Source organism: Mauremys mutica, chromosome 5 (assembly GCF_020497125.1).
Source record: "Mauremys mutica isolate MM-2020 ecotype Southern chromosome 5, ASM2049712v1, whole genome shotgun sequence".
Classification (NCBI taxonomy): Eukaryota; Metazoa; Chordata; order Testudines; family Geoemydidae; genus Mauremys; species Mauremys mutica.
In genome coordinates, this window is record NC_059076.1 from 59558031 (window position 1) to 59581601 (window position 23571).

Consider the following 23571-nt stretch of genomic DNA (forward strand, 5'->3'; position numbering starts at 1 on the left):
AGGAACCTGAAACTGAAGTGGCTGAGTTGCCAGCAAATATACGGAATCTCTCATAAAAATCAGATACTATAATAGAGGGTAGCAAGTGGCACACCTATAGTTTTAAAAAAATAGGGTGCCACAAGATTCTGTACTTGCATCAGTGTTGTTTAATTTGTTTGTTTAGTTATCTGGAAAAGGGGGTGAGTAGTAAAGTGGCAACCTTGCAAAGGACACAAAATTATTTCAGTTAGTCAAGACCATGGAAGACTGGGAGGAACGTCAGAGGGATCTAACCAAAGTTGGTGAATGGGCAACATAATGGTAAATGCAATTCAATGTTGAAAAATGCGAAACACGCATTGGAGAGTATAATCTGAATTACTTATGACACTTATTGGGTTATAAATTAACTGTATCAGCTCAGGAAACAGAGCCAGGCATCCATATGAACATCTCAGTGAAGACATCTGCTCAGTGTGCAGCAGCCTTAAAAATAAAATATAATATATTAATAACACAAAAGAAATGTTAGGATGCATAAGGAATGAGATGGAAAAGAATCTGAAAATATTATAATGCGAGATTATATAAATAAATGGTATGCCTTTGCTCGGAATACTGTGCTCAGTTCTATTTACTCCACCTCAAAAAAGATACAGCTGCAATAAATGAGGTTCAGAGATACAGCATGAGAATGACTAGGGCCATGAAAAAACTACCCTATGAAGAGAGAGTGAAAAAAACTGAGCTACCTACACTGGACAAGAGATAAGATACGACATGATTAAAGCACACCAAACAACGAATGGTACAGAAAAGATAGAATCTGCCCAATCTTTCTCATAAACAAACAAACAAAAAACAACAAAAAACAAGAGGGCATTTGATATAACTGAAAGGCAGCAAATTCAAAACTAATTAAAGGAAATATTTTTTTTCACTCAGTGCAGAGTTAGTCTGTGAAACTCATTGCCAGAAAATATCATGGAGGCCAAGAGTTTTAGATTTAAAAAAGAGATTGGACATTGATATGAGTAACAAGAATATCTAAATTGTAATCATAAATATTTTAAAAATAGATAAATGTTTTGGAAGGGATATAAAGGATCAAGTGTTAGGGCATAAGCCAAACTTTCACTAGTGGGGTTAGACTGAAACCTTCCCTGGGGGCAAATTATCATATAACTGCCTCTTACAGGCATTTTGTGTCTTTGTTTGAAGCAGCTGAAACTGGCCACTGACTGAGAACACATATTAGATGGACAACTGGTCTGACCCAGTATGGCAATTCCTATGTTCCTATTATTAGCAGCCATAGTGGATCAGTTTCCATTCCTCAAAGCCCCGTGGATTAAGCTACATTCCTTGTTGGGTACATCCTTCCTGGCCCACGAGTCTTTTTCAGAGATGTCAGCTGCTTGACCCCTTTACTTTTAACTTGACTAAGTCTCCCCCGGAAGATTTCAACTTCCCTGTGCAATTGTGGTGTCTGATTAGACTGTGGAGGTTTAGAGGGCTTCCGGGTGGGAAGGAGCTATGGGTAGATGTGATTTTTTTGTTATGCATACAAAAACTCATGAGCATGGTCAGCATTGTAAAAAGGAAAAGTGTATTTCCGATGTTAAGTATGCAGCTTAATGGGATATGATTTAAAACCCACCAATCACTAGAAAAAATTCTTCAGTGATAGAAGTAGCAACCTGGCTTGCATATTGGAGCAGAGAGTTATTTTCATTCACATAATCCAGCACTATTTTCCTGTGGACTGTCCCTTCCTCAATTTTTGTTGAGACTAACTAGGATTTAGAATCCTCAGAACTTGTTTAGTCTTGCAAAATCACTCCTATATTTATGCTAAGAACTAATACTAAACTAAGGCTAGTTAAACTACATGTTATTTGATATATACCATTAAAATAAAACCCTATTTCCTATCAAGTAGAAATATAATTTGCTATTGATGTTTCAAGCAGTATGATTTCTAAAACTAAATAGTAACAACAATAACCGTAACAAGAAAAGTAACACATCCCTTAAAAATCAACCAAATGAAGGAAAGAACTCTGCAGAGCAGATATATGCTTTGCTTTAGTATTTTTAATTTTAGGAGACTTGTACATTGTTTCAGAATGACAGTTTGAAAAGAGATGTCATTTAACATAATGCAGTGAGCTCTCACTATATGTTTTTAGTTTTAAAGAAATATTGCCATATTTTTAGTGACATATTTTACAAAAATCCCCAAGAATATTTAAAAGTCATATTCTTTCTCTGTATTTCTTTATTTTTGTGATATCATGATTCAGTGCTGAGACACCAATCAATTTTGAATTCTGATATCACAAACAGAACTTAAGGAGAACATGTAGGAGAAGGCTAGTTGTTACAGAAGATCACTTTGAATGCAGTTGGTAATCAGCCATGATGGCAGAAGAATGTAAATGGCAGTTAACCAGAGTTTGAGTTAAATATTTTGCAACACTTGCCTGAACTGTGGAGGGGAAATATTTAACTCTACAGTTGATATAAACCTATTTTATTCTGACTTCCAAATCCACTAAACTACAATAAAGGTACATTTTTAAATATATTTCTTATATACCTTGCAAATTCTTTGGCTTTCAAGATCATTTTTTAAAAAGGCAGAGTCTTTTGCATTTGCATTAAGGAGAAAATCTTTAAATGAGAATATCGTAATATTGAAGTCCCAGGTTAATTCAAAGATTACAGCATAGACTTTGTTTCATTGCTTAAGCAACACCACAGGCAGTAACCTTTGTATAGGGAATTCTATATAAGATAAAACATAAAAGTAAGGAGTCATTTGGGGGTTGCAATTTCTAAGGTGGACATGCAGCCTGTAGTATAAATTAAAAGAATGTTATTTAGGTCACCAAATCAAGCATTTGAAAGTTAGGAAATACCAGATTTATGGTTGCTGCATACCTATAGAGCTCCCCCACTTTTTCAGCAATATGGTAGCCTCAGCTCAGAAATGCTCTTAGTAATTTAAAACTTCATCTTCAATCTTTATATAGAATTTATTCATGGTGCAAGTGTTTTCCCACCTTCTGCAACTAGCAGGGCTGAACAAGATGGGTACAATTTTCTTTTATTACTTATTATTTCAACATGATTCCATGTATCATTTCAACTTCAAAAATGTTTTTAAAACTCTTGGCATCAAATACTTTTTTTCTGAATACTCTTTTGAGTTTTATTTGTCCCTGCACAGGCAGCTGCACTGGCAGAGGCTTTTATTACATGGAAAGAAAGGCAGCTAGTGCCTTCATTTGAGGTTTCACCAGAGGACAGTTTTAAATATCAGGCCTAGTTCAAAAGGAAGCTGTCTGGGAGATATGTTAAATCAGCATATTTCATGGGTACTCCAACCTTGCCTTGTCCAGCACTGACTACTTTCTGGGTTGCACAGACCAAATCAAGGCCATTAAGTAGAATGTGTGTGCATGCACGTGAGCACATGTGTGTGGAAAATGATTTTGCACTACTGATACACTCCCCTGGAGGACTTTCTTCTACTGGAAGTTACTTCCTGAATTATGCTGGCAGAGCACACATAGCAAATTAGGCTAAAAGATTTAAATCTCCACCAGTGTAGTAGGTTAGAATTTTTATTTGTCCATTTGTTAATCTTCAAAGAGCAGTAGTTATAATGTACAGTAATATGCTATAACATATTTATTTGTGATTTAATTGTTAATTTGTATAGATGCGCCCAAGCTGCATATCTGGACCCAGACTGTTGACAAGAGTTGAAATATAGGGATTGTTTGGATTTGGTGTTTTGGTTTGACTCATTACAGAATTACATCCTTATTGTGAAATTTGGATTTGAGTTTAGGAACACATTTTAACGTTATCCAAAAGTGTTCAGATTTGGCATTCCAGTTCACATCCATACCTAGTTATTTGGCAATATAGGATAAATTCCTATATGAATCAATACATTCATCAGATTCTGATGGGACAGTCTCTCATACAAGAACACAGATTTTGACCCTAAATTACAGTCAACTGTAGGGCATCATCATTATAATTAATACTTACTCTTTCATTGTAAATATCTCCAAGGGATATGCATGCATCCACTAGACTTCGGCTTAGCTGAGCACTCTTGGCAACTGTCACAAACTTTTCCAAGTACTCAATAGCCTCAGTCACTTTTACTTGACTAAAACAAATGACAAAGGTTGCAATTAAATTTTTATTGAGGTTGTTTCTTCATACACTGCAATAGACTATAGCTGATAATCTGTCATTGCCTCCCTTAGCAGACTTATTTTGAAGTACAGAAGTCTAGAAACTGTATTTACTAACTTGCGTTGGGGTGAAATTTGGAATCCAGTTCTGTCCTCATTTGCATATCTGCTGCCTCCATGGAAGCATGTAGAGCAGTGATACTCAGACTGAGACTTGTGAGCTGCAAGTTGCTCTTTACTGTGTCTCCTGCAGCTCTTTGCAGCACATGATATTAAAACACTCTGTGATTTAATTATTAACCAATATAAGTTATTAATCAATCAGGATGTTTTTACTATGTTATTAACCAATTGTAGTGGACAACGGGCAGAATTAGGTCCTCTGTACACCGTAAGAAAAAAATACATTTCCTAAATTTCCAGTATATTGTTGCGTTATTTTTAGTACCAAGAATGAACAAAATAGGTAGGTTATTATTTACAATGCTTTTCTGAGTTTCCAGTACTCTAAAATGATGTTTTATTTGATCAGCATCTGGTCACACAATTTTGTAGATAGGTCAGACCTCGCCTAGTGACCAAATTGAGAGAACATGCCGAGGGAGGAGACTAAGCGTATTAGTTTGTCAGTGAGAATCTTGCTTTTATGTTTTTCTGCCCCCATCATTCATGAATGACACTTTTTGTTTTAGAATTCTTTCTCTTCTTGTACAGCAGCAGCAGTATAATGACACTAACGTTGTAGACCATAGAGCTGGTAGCCTCCTTTGGGATGTAATGCCGCTGTTTGGCTGCACAGGCCAACGGTTGCTGCAGTCATACAGGCTACCCTATAAACTGTGGATTGCAGGTGTCACCTCCAATTCCCACTGAGACTCAGGCTACTTGAGGTTACTCCCAATCTAGGATGAAAATTGGCTAACGACTTTGACAATAATATTTGCACATATCATTTTTAATAAAGCTGGCCATGTTAACAATATAGTATCTCTGCCCTCTAGGCCAGATGCTCAAGTTTGCTTACGAGTGAAGCACTGCACTCTTTTTCTCTTTAAGGCTGACTGTCACTGCAGCTGACCTCAATATAAGCCATGAACCTGAGTCTCTAATGTAGTAGTGCAGCTTGCAATATGTCAAGTCACCAAGCCAGCCAAAAAACATCCAGTCCTAATTTAGAACCTCACAAATTTAAGTTCCTGTAAGTGACGAAAAATTCATACTATTTTAAAACACCTTTAAATTATATTCCTGCAACAAATGACTGACTGAGGCTTATTTTAACTAATCCTTTTAATATAAACCATATTAGGGATACGCGTTTCCAGAATTTGATGGTGCTATATCTGCTACGGTTCCTTAATTGGCGTATGCAAACAGAGTAATCAGAACAGTGATTTTCCTGCCCCATAACAGGAAAAAACAGTGAAGCTTTGATGCAAATCTTTAATTTTGCTGTGACCACCTCTACATAAGTGGAGTCAGCTGCACTATTGCAATAGGCTGCCAAAACATCCAGAATTTAACAGGGTGCTTAAAATATTCTAGTGTTATGTTACAGTAAAGAACATATTTTTAAATGAGTAGAATTCTATTTATCAAAATTATTAAATGAACATATTTAAACAGCACTACAATATGAAAAGTCCTGAATTGTAAACATTTGCTCAATGTCAAAAGGTTTCTGAATTTTAGAATTAGAAACATATTTGGAAACCTATCTTTCTTCCAAAGGGGAGAAAATCAAACATTTCCACACAGAAGCATGGCACATGATTTATATAAGTTAAAGGACAAGGTTAAAGTGTTAGACAAATATTAATTCCAGTTTTTCTAGTTTTCTATATGCAGTGCACAGGTGCAACTTCAACACCATATTATATGGTATAATCATTAAATCCATTCAACCAGACCTTAGAGAGTTAAAAACATATATTCTGAGGAAAAGAACTCCTCGGTCCAAAGGATGAGAATGAAACAGTGCAGAATATTTGTGTATCAAGGTGATTCCAGTTTCCAACTGGGAAAACAGGACTGTTAACACCCACATCCCCTGACAACTGTCCAATTATGTATATCACACTTGGCCTACTGTTTGCAGTAGAAGTAATCAATAAAGGATGTGGTTGAGTGAACATAGATTTTGGTTGAACCAATGCATGAAAACTTAATCATTTACTCAGAGTGGAGAAATCAAATAGAGCAGAGATGAAACAGCCACTAAGGGGTTTGTTGATTGTGCCACCAAGTTTGTGGGCTAGAGGCTGAAAGTAATAAGGCAAATGGAATCAGTGACAGGAGAAAATGTAAAAAGGTTTTCTTAATCTCATGAATTAATAGAAATGTTTTGATGTATTTTTGGTCATTTTTGGATATTTCACATCAAAGACCTTATGCTCCATTTATAGAAAATATAAAAATTACTAGGGCATATAATTTCTCTCAGGCAAAAGAAAATTAATTTGATTAATAACAAAAAGGTAATTCTCACACTACCAAAGAGCTCTGCTACTAGATGGTAGAATAGTCTTCCAAAAGAAATTATGGAAGCCTATAGCTTGAGACATTTAAAACTAGTCCAGACAAAGCACTAAAATATAGTCTGCCAGAAACAACCCTGCATTGGACAGTAAGATGCACTAATAATGTTATAAATAGGTCTTATCCATCTCAATCATCTATAATTTTATGGTTCTTCCAAAAATTCATATTTTTCAAAAATTCTACATGCTTTGCATAACTATACATGTTCTGCTTCTTAAGATATTACTCTCCTATATTTTTTACAACATTGGCATTCATGACTCCATAGGGCAGTTATGATTGCTTCAGTAAAAGGTATTACATACCTGTAGTAACTCTTGTTTTCTCATTTCAAGCTAAATGAGCCAATGGAATTTTCTCTGCAAGTGTTAGGCATTATGGAGGCCTAAACCTTTTGTGACGTTGCTCAAGCAAGTCTTGCAAGGGTGGTTGAATCTGATGTACAAACCCAGTGCCCACAACATGTCACTCTTTACTACAGAGAACATTGCCAGAGATTATCTTGAAGGTGATGCCCTTATACCAGACTGCACCTCAAATAATGATAGGTCTAGAAACCTCCTATCAGGCTTCAGCAGCATGGTTAGGATCTCCAAGACTCCATATAAAACTGCAAAATATATGGGACAACAGGCTGGTTCTCAAAGGCTTTTTTCCCTATGGATCAGAGGGCAATCAGTGCAGATTCTAACATACACTGCAGTTGTGATGTATTACCTGAATGACCAGAGAAGCTTGTTCAACTCTGTAGTGTTAAGAGGCAATCAGTGGAATGATGCATTCAAAATGAGGTGACCCTGTCTATTCCGCACCAGGGTCTGAAGGTTAGAATCATAGAATCATAGGGTTAGAAGGGACCACAAGGCTCATCTAGTCTAACCCCCTGCCAAGATGCAGGATTTCTTGTGTCTAAATCATCCAAGCCTCCAGATCCAGCCTCCTTTTGAAAATCTCCAGTGAAGAAGCTTCCATGACCTCCCTAGGATGTCTGTTCCATTGTCCTACTGTTCTTACAGTTAGGAAGTTTTCCCTGCAATTTAATCTAAATCTGTTATGCTGTAGTTTGAACCCACTGCCTCTTTTCCTGCCCTCTGTAGCAAAAAAGAACTTTTCTCCATCTTTTTTTATGGTGTCCTTTCAAGTATCTGAGTGTTGAGCCCACATTTCTCCTGCTCACTTATCAGAATGTCATGTAGGACTGTGTCAAAAGCCTTGCTGAAGTCCAAGTATATTATCTCCATCGCATTCACCCTATCCACCCCCAAATCAGTTACCCTGTCAAAGAAGGAAATCAAGCTGGTTTGGCATAATTTGTTCTTGGTAAATCTATGTTGGTCACTAGTGATTACCTCTTCATCTGCCAGGTATTCACAAATTGAATGTTTTATACATTGCTCTAGATATTGAAGTCACGCTGATTTGTCTATATTTCCCTGGCTCCTCCTTTCCCCCCTTTTTAAAGATGGGCACTATGTTAGCCCTTTTCCAGTCTTCTGGAATCTTTCCTGTCATCCATGACTTTGTAAATATTGTTGCTAGTGGCTCTGAGATTTCTTCTGCTAATTTCTTCAGTACCCTTGGGTGAATAGCATCCAGCCCTGTTGATTTGGATTCATTCAAATTGGTCAGAAGATCTCTGATGTGTTCTTTACTTATCCCATATTTACTGCATTCCTTCCCTTGACTTCATTAGTTGTACTGTTATTTTTTTGGGGGAGAAGACTGAAGCAAAGCAGGCATTGAGCAGCTCTGCCTTCCTATCATCTTTCGTTACCAGCTCACTTTCTCCATTGAGCAGTGGACCCACACAATCCTTGATCTTTCTTTTTTGTCTGACATATTTGAAGAACCCCTTCTTGGTATCTCTAGCATTTCTTGCCAGCTGTAACTCATTCTAGCCTTGGCTTTCCTGATTTTGTCTTTGTCCCTACACACTCCCGCTATTCCCATGTATACTTCCTTGAGGACATGCCCTTTCTTCCATTTCCTGTATGTAGCCCTTTTGGTTTTTAGATAGTTAGAAGCTCCTTGTGCAGCCACACTGACCTCCTGTGGCTCTTTTTATCTTTCCTCTGCATCGGAATAGCTTGATATTTACTTTGACTCCCTTTCTTCTTAATTGGTCTTTCCAGAGGACCTTGCCTACTATTTTTCTGAGTTGGTAGAAATCTGCCTATCTGAAGGTTGTGAATCGTGATGGGAAGTCATTCAAACCTTCACTGGCTCATCCAGTATTTTCCAGTGGGGTCATCCAGACACAGGTCAGAACAATAAGCATCCAAAGTTCTATGTAAGAGTGAACGGGGACCTACAATGTGTATCACATGCCCCTTTTTACATTGGGGAAAGCACTCCTTTACACCTGTCCTTCATTTCCCCTCATCCTCGTAATATTGAGGAAGATTCAACAAAACAGATCCAGAGTGATCTTAGTCATGATCATCTGGGCTGGGCAAAACTGGTTCTTGGAACTATTGGCTCTCATTAATCTTTACCCAGTCATGATACTTTGTCTGAGCAGGATAGGGTAATGCTCTCAAATCTTAAGTCACTTCTACTTACAGTATGGCTGCTAGATTTCTAAGGTCAAGTAGATTTATGCTTGTCCAAAGAGATCAAAGCTATTCTGTTAGAGTCCAGAAGCCATCCATTATGAGGTGTTATATGGCCAAATGGAACCAATTTAAAATAAGGAGGAGTCCTTGTGGCACCTTAGAGACTAACAAATTTATTTGGGCATAAGCTTTCATAGGCTAGTACCCACTTCATCGGATGCATGAAGTGAAAAATACAGGAACAGGTATAAATACATGAAAGAATGGGGGTTGCTTTACCAAGTGTGAGGTCAGTCTAATGAGATAAATCAATTAACAGCAGGATATCAAGGGAGGAAAAATAACTACTGAAGTGGTAAGAGAGTGGCCTATTACAGACAGTTGACAAGAAGGTGTGAGTAACAGTAGGGAGAAATTAATATTGGGGAAATTAAGTTTAGGTTTTGTAATGACCCAACCACTCCCAGTCTTTATTCAGGCCTAATCTGATGGTATCCAGTTTGCAAATTAATTCCAGTTCTGCAGCTTCGTGTTGGAGTCTGTTTTTGAAGTTTTTTTGTTGAAGAATTGCCACTTTTGTTGGTTATGAGTGACCAGAGAGATTGAAGTGTTCTCCTACTGGTTTTTGATGGTGTCCCTCAGACAGAGACAAACACCTACAGAATCTCTATCAAGAGTTCTTAAAACTGCAATACCCACCTGATGAAGTGAAGAAACAGATTGACAGTCAGAAGGGTACCGAGAAGTCACCTACTACAAGACAGGCCCAACAAAGAAAGTAACAGAACGCCACTAGCCGTCACCTACAGCCCCCAACTAAAACCTCTCCAGCGCATCATCAAGGATCTACAACCTATCCTGAAGGATGATCCCTCACTCTCACAGACCTTGGGAGACAGGCCAATCCTCGCCTACAGACAGACCCCCAACCGGAAGCAAATACTCACCAGCAACTACACACCACAGAACAAAAACACCAACCCAGGAACCAAACCCTGCTACAAACCCCAGTGCCAACTCTGTCCACATATCTATTCAAGGGACACCATATAGGACCTAATCACATCAGCCACATCATCCAGGGCTCGTTCACCTGCACATCATATATGCCATCATGTGCCAGCGATGCCCCTCTACAATGTACATTGGCCAAACTGGACAGTCTCTATGCAAAAGAATAAATGGACACCAATCTGACATCAGGAATCATAACATTCAAAAACTGGTAGGAGAACACTCTAGGCCACTCTCTTACCACTTCAAAAGTTATTTTTCCTCCCTTGGTATCCTGCTGTTAATTGATTTATCTCATTAGAGTGACCTCACACTTGGTAAAGCAAACCCCATTCTTTCATGTATTTATACCTGCTCCTGTATTTTTCACTTCATGTATCCGATGAAGTGGGTTCTAGCCCACGAAAGCTTATGCCCAAATAAATTTGTTAGTCTCTAATGTGCCACAAGGACTCCTCGTTGTTTTTGCTGATACAGACAAACACGGCTACCGCTCTGAAACCTGTCACCATGCAAGGCAATTTAAAATATTACCTTAAGAAAAAGACCTGGACCCATTTTCATGGCCAGCTACAGTTATTTTAGAATTTCTCTAGTTTCTGATGGTATTAAGACTGTTATTAGTTTCCACTAACATTTACTTAGCGGTTATATCTGCCTATATCATGGAATGTAACCATCCCCTCTTAGAATATTTATTAAAGGGATGTTACAGACTTCTTTCTTCCCATTTGGGATTCTGCTGATCCTTGGCATTTGTGGCACTACACAAACTTTAAGTTAACAGATACTGTGGTCTGTACCACCTCTTGCTGAAGTTCTCATTCTTCATGGCCATTAAATTAGCCAGGGGGCCTTGGAATTGCAGGATCTGATGACCCTTCCACCTTATACTACATTTCACAAAGACAATGTGATATGCAGGCTTTGCTCAAATTTTCTGCAAAAACAGTATCAGAGTTTCACCTCAGTCTATATCAATGCCTGTGTTTTCCCCAGAATCCCCATAGGCATGCTGGGGAAGAGAGGGTACATACCATGAATGATAAAAGAGCTTTTAGTTACTACTTAGTCAGAATGAAGGTTGTTCAGAAAGTCAGAGTACTTGTGGACTTTGGAGAAAAATCTACCAATGAAGACAGCTCAGCTCTAAAGCTGTTTAAGTGGAGATAAAACCATGAATCCAATCATGTTATAACCTACCTGATGTTTGTGTACCAAATATCTTGGGAAACACTCAGCTAGGGAGGTAGCAGCATCAATGGCAAGAATCTGCAGTGTGCTATTATATAAAAATCTTGAAATTCAGTTCACACTTTCATGAGTCACTAGTATCTCAAAACTGCACTAAGAACTGATGCTGATTTCAGGAGGGCAATGCCTCAGTCATTGTTCAGTTAGCAAGACTTCTCAGTTCACGTTAAGGAGTCAGTGCTAGCTGGTCTCCTACAATGGAGCTCTGTGGAGACAATGTGTAAAATTTTCAAAAGAACCTAAAAGACTGAGAAGTCTAAGTCTCACTGACTTTCAATGAGACTAAGGGTAGGTCTACACTTAAAATGCTGCAGTGGGGTAGCTGCACTGGTACAGCTGTGGCCCCTGTTATGCTTCAGTGAAGATGCTACTATGCCAATGGGAGAGCTTCTCCCATCAGCATAATTAATCTACCTCTGCAAGAGGTGGTAGCTATTTCAATGAAAGAAGCCCTCCTGTTGACATAGCACAGTCTACACCGAGGGTTAGGTTGGTATAACTGCGTCGCTCAGGGGTGTGGATTTTTCACACCCCTGAGCAACGCAGTTATACCGATGTAAGTTTATAGTGTAGACATGGCCTTAGGCTAAGTGCTTAAGTCACTTTTGAAAATGAGACCTAAGGGCTTAAATTTCTTAGGTGCTTTAATTTTTTTTAAATCAAATGTCACAAAAAAGATAAAAGGAGTTACTCAATAGTAACTCTGTTCTCCAAGTGTATTGCCTCCACAGAGCCACAGGATGATACTCTCTCCTCTCCTCTGCCTCAGAGCCCAGCTCTAAATAGGGTCGTTGGCAGTAAAGGGACTGCTAGAGATAAGTCTGGCTGATGTAAGTCAGGAAGCAAGTTTTCCCCTGCTCAAAGCAGATTTAGATGGCACAGTGGTAAAAGAACCAGCAGACAGTCATATCCAGCTCTCCCATTGTTGCTAGCAATGGTGGTGCAGCACTGGTGATAGAGAAATAATGGGGGAATTTATGAAAGTGCTCATTGTAGGCAAAGCTGGGACCTTTTGATGGCAACCAGGATGAGAAAGGAAATGTAAGTTGTGTCTGTCTGGTCAGCCCTCTCTCTCCATCCCAGCCTTGTACAAGTGCTCTCTTTCCCATAAAGGCTGATTTGTGCAGATATTGTTGGAGTCTTGGAATAATATGTATACATCATGTATCCTGCAATACCTACGCACAACAGAATGAGTCAAGGACAATCCATAAACTTTGACTTTGAATTTCCTTGCTTTTATTGATCATATTCAATTGCATTATATTATTTTGTATCAATGATTTTTGTAAAAGTTCTAATTTCAAATTAATCCATTTCGCAGAGGCTTTTAAAGGCTCAAAATGCTGGACTGAAACAACAGAGAAGAATTATATTTGCAACAAATTGTTTACCCATAAGTGCTCAAAACACAAATGTCTCGATGGAAAAAGTGAGGTAGAACAATAAATGGAAACTTCTATTAAGAAGAGTTCTTGAAAGGTTACACCGAGGCACACTTACTGGAGCATACTATACTTTTCTAGGCTTTCTGCTTTTTAACCTGTAAAATATGACTGAATTTCTATCTTTCAGCAAGGTCTTTTCCTAACTTTTTGAAAATATAAAAACAAAACAAACAAACAAACAAACAAACAAGACAGGAAAAGCTTTGATCATGCACTTTTAAAAAACTGTGCTGGTTTAAAATAACTTACGATGAAAGGGTCACTTACTGGAAGAAGGGCACTGCTTAACATTTAAGCAGTCAGTAATGGGAACCGACAGACCTCTAACAATTTAAGTCTTTCACAGTTGAATGAATTTGCACTGACAGCAAGACAAGGATGTGCTAACCTACCTTACCAGGACCTTGGCTATAGCTTGATACGCTCGGCCTAGGCCGAGCATATCACACAGTTCTTTGGAGATTTCTTTGTAGGTGTTCAGAGTCTGTGAGGCAGGAAAAAACAAACAATAAAAACATAACATCAAACATTACTGCTTTTGATTTAGAATCAATCTGTCCATACAAGGAGCTAACATGCCATTTTTATTATTTCATTTTTTGTATATGCAACAATTACAAGTAATAAACATAAGGATGTCCAATTTCCTTAAATCACTCTTTTGGCACTACAGAAAACCAAACAAATATGTGATTTACAAAATAATTTGCTTATCTATAATTTAATAGATTTTAGGAGCTGTGCATATTTTTAAAGAAATCTATGAGTCAATATTTTAAGACAGCATTCTGCATTCATATGTGATATATTTTGATATGATACACTGAAATGCAAATTTTCTTTCTTTAAAACACTAATGATGAGAACTCTGCTTTTGGTACAGTTCTGAGGCATAAAGGAAATTGAATAAATTGTAGGCTGTATATTTAAGCTAGGGTTAATCAGAAAAGAATATTGTAGATCATTTCATTACATAAACTACTAATTATTCCAGCACACAAGCAATTTGTTAATACTTGTTTGGAATGTACTCCATTAACATGACCTCTTCTATAATCAAAGGATTACAGCTGCCACCAAGAAACATACGATCTTAATTTAATTTAACACTGACATCATCTGTATTGCATAATTTCCCCTTTTTCATCCATTTTTTTCCAATGGGGATGAGGAGAGAAGGCATATAAAATGAAATCCCATTCTTTCCTCCCTCCCTCTTTGTTCCTTGACCCAACCTATTACACACATGAGGACACAGGAAATCTCCAAAGACTATCTATGGAAATCCTTTTTGCACATTTCCAAGAAAGGATTAGTGAATGTCATTTACCAGACTGAAGGAGGATAGGAGGTGTAAAGGGACATATGACAGCACCTTACCTACCCCACAATGCCTGTCTAGGGCAGTTTATGTTGTGGGAAAAGAAAGGGCACTTTGTATTAAGAGCTCATCTCTCTTCATCTGGTAGGGTGACCAGACAGCAAGTGTGAAAAATTGGGACAGAGGGTGGTGGGGGGGATAATAGGAGCCTATATAAGAAAAAGCCCCAAATATCGGGATTGTCCCTATAAAATTGGGACATCTGGTCACCCTATCATCTGGTAAAGTAGAGGGTTCAAAGAAGAAGAACATCTGTGAGCCAAGCATCAGTGAGCATGGATTTCAGCACTCCTATTGCTGCTGCTACCACTCAGATTTCTTGTTGTCTACTGTGCATGTCTGGTATAGGCCAGAGTAGGGGTAGTTGATTCAACCCTCAGTGGATTCTCATTCTACTTTTGAGTAATCTAAACTATGTATGCACTGGAAAGCAACATTTGCCAATGTGTATTCTGCACTATTTCCTCTTCAGTACCTCATCAACAGAGCTTAATTCTTCATATTCAGCAGTATTACTTCCTGTGTTTTGAAGGGCATTGTGAATTGAAGCATTGAAGCAAATGAGATGTCAAAAAGAACAGACACTGGTCATAGGGCTCGTAGCACCAGCTTGGAACTCTCTCTTGACTGAGTGCTTGCTCAAATTAAAGTCTTCAATGGTGCAGAATTAAAGAATTTTGGGGTTCTGTCAGGGCTGGCCCACAACATTTTGGCACCTGAGGCGGGGAGCACAAATGACGCCCCCATGTCCCTTCGCTTGGGCCAAAACTTTGAAAGGTCTCAATTCTGCCTTCTTCCTGTTCTACTCCTCTCATGGTACTGCTCTGCTACCTACCCCAGTAAAGGAGAACTAACAACTTAAAATGCCTTGTTCAAAAATTTCAATTAAAAATGTAACTTTTCTTGTCTGCATAGTAAACACCGGCATTTTTATCTGTTTGAATAATCAAAGTGGTACTTTCCGTGCCTTCTTGATTGCAAAGATTTGAACTGCTTCCAGTCTGGGACAGCTCATGCTCTACTGAGATGGTTGCAAGGCCGACCAGCCTCTCCTGTGTCATTGTGGAGTGTAGATGTGTTTTTATTAACTTTAGCTTGGAGAGGCTGCGTTCTCCACTGGCAACTGTTACAGGAAGTGTTAGAAGTATGCACAGAGCAACAAAAGCATTTGGAAAGAGGGTGGTCATTTTATTTGTGCACATATATTCCAGAACAGCCTTTGGAGTTGATCCTGCTGAAATGTATCTGAAAGGGCTTTCAGTTCATCACCTAAATCACTCGCATGTCATCATGTGTCAACACTGTCTCTATTGTCTTGCATTGCTGGTGTAGGTCTTCTTCAGGTATAGTGAGGAGTTTGGGAATATCATACAACATCCCAAATATACTGCTGTGTTCCTTGAGTTGCATGAAACGTCCTACAACTGACTGTATTTCACAATCTAGCACCTGGTTAAAGATTTCAACTTTGAATTGTTTTTTGGGGTCTCTTATGGGATTATCCTGTCCTTGTAATCAAAATGTCTTCTTTTTTGGTGACTCTTGTGTTCTTGAATGGGTGGGAAAATAGCTTCAGTGGGAGGTTCCTCTGCCAACTTCTGTGCACACTTCAGAATGTTTTGAAATCCCTCATCTGACCAGTAAGACTGTAGGTATGACTTTGCTTTGTCCAGTTGTTCTATTGCTCCAGATATATCAAGGTCAACACATTGGAGTCTCTTGCTTACAACATTTATTTCAAACAGTATGTCATGCCACAACACTAAGCCACACAGAAATTTGAAGTTATGTATGTTTCTGGTGATTCCATTTCCCTCTGCCACTGTTCTCCCACGAACAGTACCTGTCATAGCATTATCCTCCATAATGGCAACTATGGCATCATCTATCTTCTCAATTTGGCGTTTGATAGGCTTTATCGCCTCCACTCAACTTTCCCATTATATGGCACTCAGTGGTTTCAGTGTCAGAGAGGATGTTCCCAGATGTTGCTTCAAAATTTGCCATCGATGAGTTGATACAGAGAAAAATACGTAGATGCTTTGAATTACATTAAAAATTTCAGCAGCCTCACTAGAAGCTGATGCTGCATCACTGACCACCAAGTTCAATGAACGAGAACTGCATGGGACAAAAAAAGCACAAGGGTTTAACTCTCGGATCCGTGTCTGTACTCCTCTGTTCTTTCCTCTCATGTTGGCATCATTATCGTAGCCCTGATCTCTCATTTCAGCTATCGCAATTCCCGTATCTTCCAGCTTTTTAAGAAGCACATTTATCATACAAGCTTCTGTAGTATCATCAATGTCAATAAATTCTAGAAAATGCTCTCTGACAGTCACCATTGCAGGGACATTTTCACTAGGTTTTGTTGTTGTTGTTACAAAACGCACCATTAAAGAAATTTGTTCCATATGGCTGATATCAGGTGTGCAGTCCAGAATAACAGAGTAATATCTTGCTGACTTCAGATCTGCCACAGTCTTCTGTTTGACTTTTGTTGCCAGTAACTGTATGATCTCATTTTGAATTGTTTTTCCAAGGTAGTGGTGTGTGTACATTTCTTGGGTGGTGACTCTTCTTAGATGCTCCTGGAGTACAGCATCAAACTCAGCCATCAGCTCCACAATTTTAAGGAAGTTTTCATTGTTTGGCACATACAGCTGATCTGAAGTGCCACGCAATGCTAGGTTTTGGGTAGCAAGCATTCTCACAATGGCAATGAGCCTTTTCAGAACATTTTGCCAGTAAAGAGACTTTACAGTAAAGAGATGCAATCTTCTCTTGATGCTGATCATCTATGGTGGCCTTTAACCTTAGTCTCATCTCAAACTCTTTCCACCTATGGACTGCTCTCTGGTGATTTGCTGCCTTCTCATGGCATGCCAGATTTCTAGCCAGATATTTCCAGTCCTTTGTTCCTGTAGAACCCAATGTGGCTGGAACATTAGACTGGAAGAGTTTGCAACAAAAACCGTATGCAGCATTCTGGATTTTTGAGTACATAAGCCATGGCCTTCTCCACTTTGTCACCATTGTGGATTTCACGCCAGTAATGTGTTGGATGGAAACGTCTATTTTCATTGTCTTTTGGGGAACATGAAGTTTTTCACTTGCTGTGGCCCATGCAGTACAAGGAAGTCCCTCAGGCTACTGCTCAAGTGGGTCCACAGTCCTGGATCATCTAGACTTAAGGAACTAAACTCAGCAGCAGCTGTTTCTTGCACCTCCACCACACTCTTTTCTGATCTACACTTTTCTTCAGGAATGTGCATGGTTACATCCATTTGAGATGGAGATATGGATGCTGCAGTAGCTGCCAGGTCACCTGCACTCTAACTTGAAGATCAGGCATCTCCTCACCACTCACATCCTCACTGGGGTCAGAAGAGTCACCGTGAACATTTGTGTCTATGTGTCTCAGGAGAGCTCCTTCCTGCTTAGATAGAAAAGCTTCCTTTGCTTTCTTTCTTTTTCTGAATGCTGCCCCAGAGGGGAGTTTTCTTCTTTCACTCATGACTGCTGTTCTGTGCCAGCTATAGTGGTTCTCATCACTCAATTGAAGGGGACAAATAAGCAGGCTGGTAGCAGGGCCTGAGTGAGACAGTGTCTTAAGGGCCTAACTGGCTCCTACTACTTCAGTTGACTGCCTGTTCTCCTCAAGTGGGTTCAGGGAAGCAGCAGGAAACAGGAAGCTCCCTGAAAAGCTGGTGTTAATCAGTCCAGGCTCCTGGGGGTGCTAGAGAGGTACATAAGAGGCTCCTCCTCCTCTCTCTCCCTGCAGCTCCTGCTGCTTTCTGTTATTCCCTCTCACCTTTTTCCTGCCTGCCTGTTATGTCTCGTGTCCTCCTTCCTCCAGCACAGCATTCCACCATCTCTGTGCATCTACAGCAGAGAGAATGCATATGTATTGGCAGCAGACACAATTTTCTACACTCTGGGTCCTAGTGGCGCCCCCTCACAGTCTGGCACTGGAGGCGGCTGCCTCAGTTTGCCTCATGGTAAGGCCAGCCCTGGTAACTCTCAAAAGAAAGTAAAGCTGCTCCCCCTAGGAAGAAATCCTTAGAGAAGGCAGAGGTGGTAACCTCACTTGCACTCCCCAGAGAATGGTTTTCCCACATGGATTGCTGAAGCCATTGCTTGTACAAGGAGGTGCAATGGGCACTCATAATTCTCAAATGTCCCCCATTTGAGGGATGTTACTTATTTTGGTCCCAAAGTTACCTACATTCCACACAAATCTGGTATGCTGTCACTTATATTGTTGAAAACTATTTAAAGCTATCCAGAATAAAGACTCATGCAACCGAAGTTACAGAAAGAGCTATTTATACTAAAGGAACTAATCCCGTAGAATGTTAATTTTCCTGTCTGAATAAGTTTTTTTGTGTCCCTCATTTTGGGTCAAGGTCCCATACTGAGCCAAAGCCTCAGCTGGTGACATAGGTCCACTGAAGCTGATTTATACCAGCTGAAGATCTTGCCCACTGTGTCCCATATTTTGGACTTGGCAAATTGAGAAGTATGCCTGCCCTAGTGGGATGAATATGGCCTACTCTATTGTAACTGTTTCACAAAATAGGATGCTTAAGAGATCGATATTTGTGTATGCAATCCCAAATTGCACATAAAAGATCTCAGAAAAATAAACCAAATAAATCATGAACATGAAGAGGGAAACAGCCAAGATATGGGTCCACCTTAGATTGTTTCCCCAACTTCAGCCATTGCAGATCTACCATATAATGAAGTGAATCCTCAAAGGAAAGGAGATGTGGAATTGTCCCTGTACTCTCTGTGTGCCCAGTGTTCACTCAAGCAGAATATGTGAATGGAGCCTGAGAGCCTCATCTATTTTCAAGCAGCAAAGAGTCTTGTGGCACCTTATAGACTAACAGACAAACCTCTATTTTCAAGGTTTCACTAACAGCTGCTGGGGAGGGAAAACATCAGGAGGTACTGTGTACCTAAAGAGACAGATTAAGATATAGACACTATAGACTCATGCCAGAACCCCAGGTCCTGGAGTCACACGATTACATCAAAATTGTAACTTTTATTTTAGAAAAAAGCATGTGGCCTTCATGGTTGTAAAGACAAGCTTGAAAACATGCCAGAGTCTGCAGTTAGCCTGAAACAACCAGCTCTGAGAAGAAGAGCCTCATGCAGCTCACAACAGGGTGTTAACTCCAAGAACTACTTTTTTGGTGGAAGGCGTCCTGCCAACACCACCCAGGTAAGTATTTGTAGCAAGAAAATATCACTGCAGCAGTCCTGACCCATCCACCCACCCAGATACCCTCTGACTGCTGGGGTAAATACTGGGGAATCCCTGTTGTCTCGCCTAGAAAGTGAAGGGGTTCCCATGTGACTGACCCATGCCACAGGGCAGTCCATATCATGGTGTGCCTATAGCGCAGACTGCCTTAATCCAGCCCTTGTATACCTCTACAAGGGGGCCAGTAGTTTGGTTAGGTTATAGTAAGTTAATAAAACAAGTAGGATGTGAGGGTTGTTGACAAAAGTGGGGTGGTGGTGTTGTCAGGAGAATGTAGCTGGTTAGAGCCTGGTGGGATCGCACCAGTGAGGGGACTTGCAGCTGAACGTGGTGATTACTGGGGTGCCATAACTTGGAGAAGACACTGATGAGTCAAGCAGAGGATGAAGGGGAAAGGGCTGAGCCAGGGTTGGGAAAGCCAGTTGGCTGCTGATAGTGGGCAAGCGCAAGGAAGAGTCAAACATTAACAAAGGAGCTGAGGTAGGCATTTGGAGGAGGGAACAATGTTCTCATTGTTTTTAAATGTGTACACGTCTGCTCAGACCTTAAGAAATTCACACTATCCTTCCTTATACAAATTGATCTGTCACTTAGCAGTAGCTTATTTGTAGGAATCAAGTCAAGGAAATAATTCTGCTGCTAGCTACACTCCTTCTTGGCCAATCTGTGCTGAGGACATGGATGTCTAGAAGAGGATGTTCAGTGGCTATGAAATCACAACAGTCATGGAGGAGATAAGTCAATAGGGTTGGAAGGCCATACAGTAACTGTACATCTGCTGCAATGCTGAAATACCCACAGAATTTAGCCAACTACTACAAGTACAGCGAAGAAATGGATTTTACTTTATTTTTACTTGAGAGCTTGAAATAAAAATGCATTTTATGATAAAATACTATGCATTGCATACTACTTATCATGACTTTTGGTAATTTCCTTTGCAAGGAAAATGCAAGCACATTCTATTTTCTCACATTTTGTTTTTTTTTATATATATATTTATGTTATATATATTTATATATATAAATGATATAACAAAGTGGACTAGACAGGATAATCTATACTGCTAATGTACATTACAGAGGTTTATTTGGTACCTGCATGAGTTTGATTGATGAATTTCCTGCTGACAAAACAAATAGCAGAAGGTAGGGTTTATGAGGTTTAGAGTTATTGGAGGGGTTTAAAGTGGGTTTTTAAAAATTTGCTTTGTACAAAAGGTTCTGAGGAAGGCAGACTATTGAAATGCATGAACTTGATGTTGCTAGGTCCATTATAACATCTTTTCAAATAAAGGTTGATACTTTTGTACTTTTGGAATCTTGTGGAATGAGTTCATATTCTATGTGCAGTTGAACTGATTAAATTATTGTACAGTTCTCGAAATAAGAGGATATAGCTATTTCCACTTTATTTTGAAACATTGAAAAAGAACATATGAAGTAAAATTAATGGAAGAAAAATAATAATTGAAGCACTGATTTTGTCATAAATCTCTTCTAAGCCTGTGCTGACCAAGTATACTGATGGCTTTATCTCAACCTCCTGCAACTATATGACTCAAAACATTAAGTGCTTTCTTTGAGCAAGAAAAGCAGCCTCAAACACAAATACATTTCCTTTATCAACTTAGACCTCTCTTTTGCCTCCTGTGATATGGTGGACAAATCCCATACTGGATCAAGGCAAGAAAGGGTTAGTAATCTGTTCTGCACAGTAGGGCTAAAGTCAATGTGACCCACAAGCCCTGCCAACAATGAGAGACACTAGTGAGAGGAAATAAAAAAGGCAGAGATCTTGGGTCTGAGACAGGAAGGCTGCGGGATGAGTAGCTCTTATCTAGGCACCTTACAAACAGCCAAATCTGGAGAGAAAACTTGGACTTGGCTTTAGGTTATCTTCTTATTAATGTATTTGTTTGAATGTCAAATTGCAAAATGAGGATGAGTTTTGACCATACACAGTGCCTGTGGACTGTGTCTTACAACAGGTAGGGAAAGTTTCCTACTCATACCTATGTTTTCCATAAACTTGGAATTGTCTTTGACCTTGATCTTTCCTTCCCCATACCATTTCCTCCACAGCACTGCCTTAAGTGTCAAGCCTCAAGGCTAGGATTTTTTAAAACAACAGACTGCAAGTGAATATCAACTCTTACCAGGATAATCACTTGACATAGACACAGGACAGGATGAATATTTGAGTGAACAGCATTTCTGTTTAGAAAGGCTGGTTCTGAGAACAACATCTCTCTTCCTGGGTCTTAACAGGTCTGTTGTGACTGAAAGTCACTTTTTTTGTGCAGAAAGCAAGCTCAGTCTATATACCACATAAATCCTCAAAATAGGGCTGAAGTGGTCACTCTTATGTCCTTTGCCAAATAAAAAGTTAGTTATGGTTGTACATTTGAGAGAGAGGGAGGCACATCATCATAATGCATTTAAATCACATTTTTGTCTATCTTTAATTCTGAATCAACATGAAAGCTTGTAATTTATAAACAAGTTTCTTGCTTGATACTAAAGCACCAAATATAGTAAAACTGTAAAACTGTTCAAACAACACACACATACCCTTATGCTTCAGAGAATAAACCATACCAATTTTATTCACTAAGTATTATATTACTAAAATGTGCTCTCCTAAACTTACAGGTTGTAAGTACATGTAAGTTGAATGATTGTAGCCACTTGAATCTGTTAACCTCAATGACAACTGTATGGCTAAAACCCCACACGATCCTTTGAACATTTAGGAGCTTATGTTTCAGGAACACTAGAGGAAGGTCTGTCTCCTCATCCCAATAACAGTACATAAAGATACTAGATCCATTGCTGAGTTACTCCAATTTTACAGCAATGTGACCCCACTGATTTCAGTAGAGTCCGAACAGTATAAAACAAATACATTGCAACACTGGAGAATCTGTCATAATACCTCAATAGTTATATCTTGATGGTCCTCTCACAAGGAAGTAGGCAGTGTAGGAATATGATATTAGAAAGACCAAGGTACAAAACAAGATTAAACTAGCTGGAGATATAAAGGGTAACAAGAAAACATTCTAGACACAAGAGGAAGACCAAGAACAGCGGAGGCCCATTACTCAATGAGGCGGGGAAATAATAATAGAAAAAGTGGAAATGGCAGAAGTGCTAAACGACTTCTTTTTTTCCAGTTTTCACCAAAAAGTTTAGTAGTGATTGGATGTCTAACACCAAATATGGATGTCTAACACCAAACACCAGTGAAAATGAGGTAGGATCTGAAGCTAAAATTGGGAAAAAACAAGTTAAAAATTAATTACACAAGTCAGACATCTTCAGGTCACCTGGGCCTGATGAAATACATCCTAGAATACTCAGGGAGCTAACTGAGGAGATATCTGAGCCATTATTGATTATCTTTAAAAAAGTCATGGAAGACAGGTGAGATTCCAGAGGACTAGAAAGGGGTAAATATAGTGCCCATCTATAAAAAGGGGAATAAGGATAACCCGGGGAATTATAGACCAGTCAGCTTAATTTCAGTACCCGGAAGGATAATGGAGAAAATAATTAAGCAATCAATTTGCAAACACCTAGAAGATAATAAGGTGATAAGTACCAGTCAGCATGGATTTGTCAAGAACAAATCATGTCAAACCAACCTAATAGCTTTCTTTGACAGGGTAGCAAACCTTGTGGATGGGGGAAAGCAGTAGATGTGGTATATCTTGACTTTACTAAGGTTTTTGATATGGTCTTTCATGACCTTCTCATAAACAAACTAGGGAAATACAACCTAGATGGAGCTACTATAAGGTGGATGCATACCTGGTTTGTAAACCATTCCCAGAGACTAATTATCAGTGATTCACAGTCAAGCTGGAAGAGCATATCTAGTGGGATCCTGCAGG

General features: G+C 39.2%; 1 protein-coding gene across 2 annotated transcripts in view; it reads right to left on the reverse strand.

Annotated features, from left to right (window-relative positions):
- The window catches only part of TTC29 (tetratricopeptide repeat domain 29), a 199393-nt gene that overhangs the window by 79597 nt on the left and 96225 nt on the right, over window positions 1-23571 (reverse strand). For both annotated transcript variants that reach the window (XM_045019091.1, XM_045019090.1), the window contains exons 9-10: window positions 13407-13498; window positions 4051-4174 (exon numbers count right to left, since the gene is read on the reverse strand). In XM_045019091.1, coding sequence (XP_044875026.1) covers window positions 4051-4174; window positions 13407-13498 — 216 coding nt within the window. The remainder of the gene's footprint in view (window positions 1-4050; window positions 4175-13406; window positions 13499-23571) is intronic.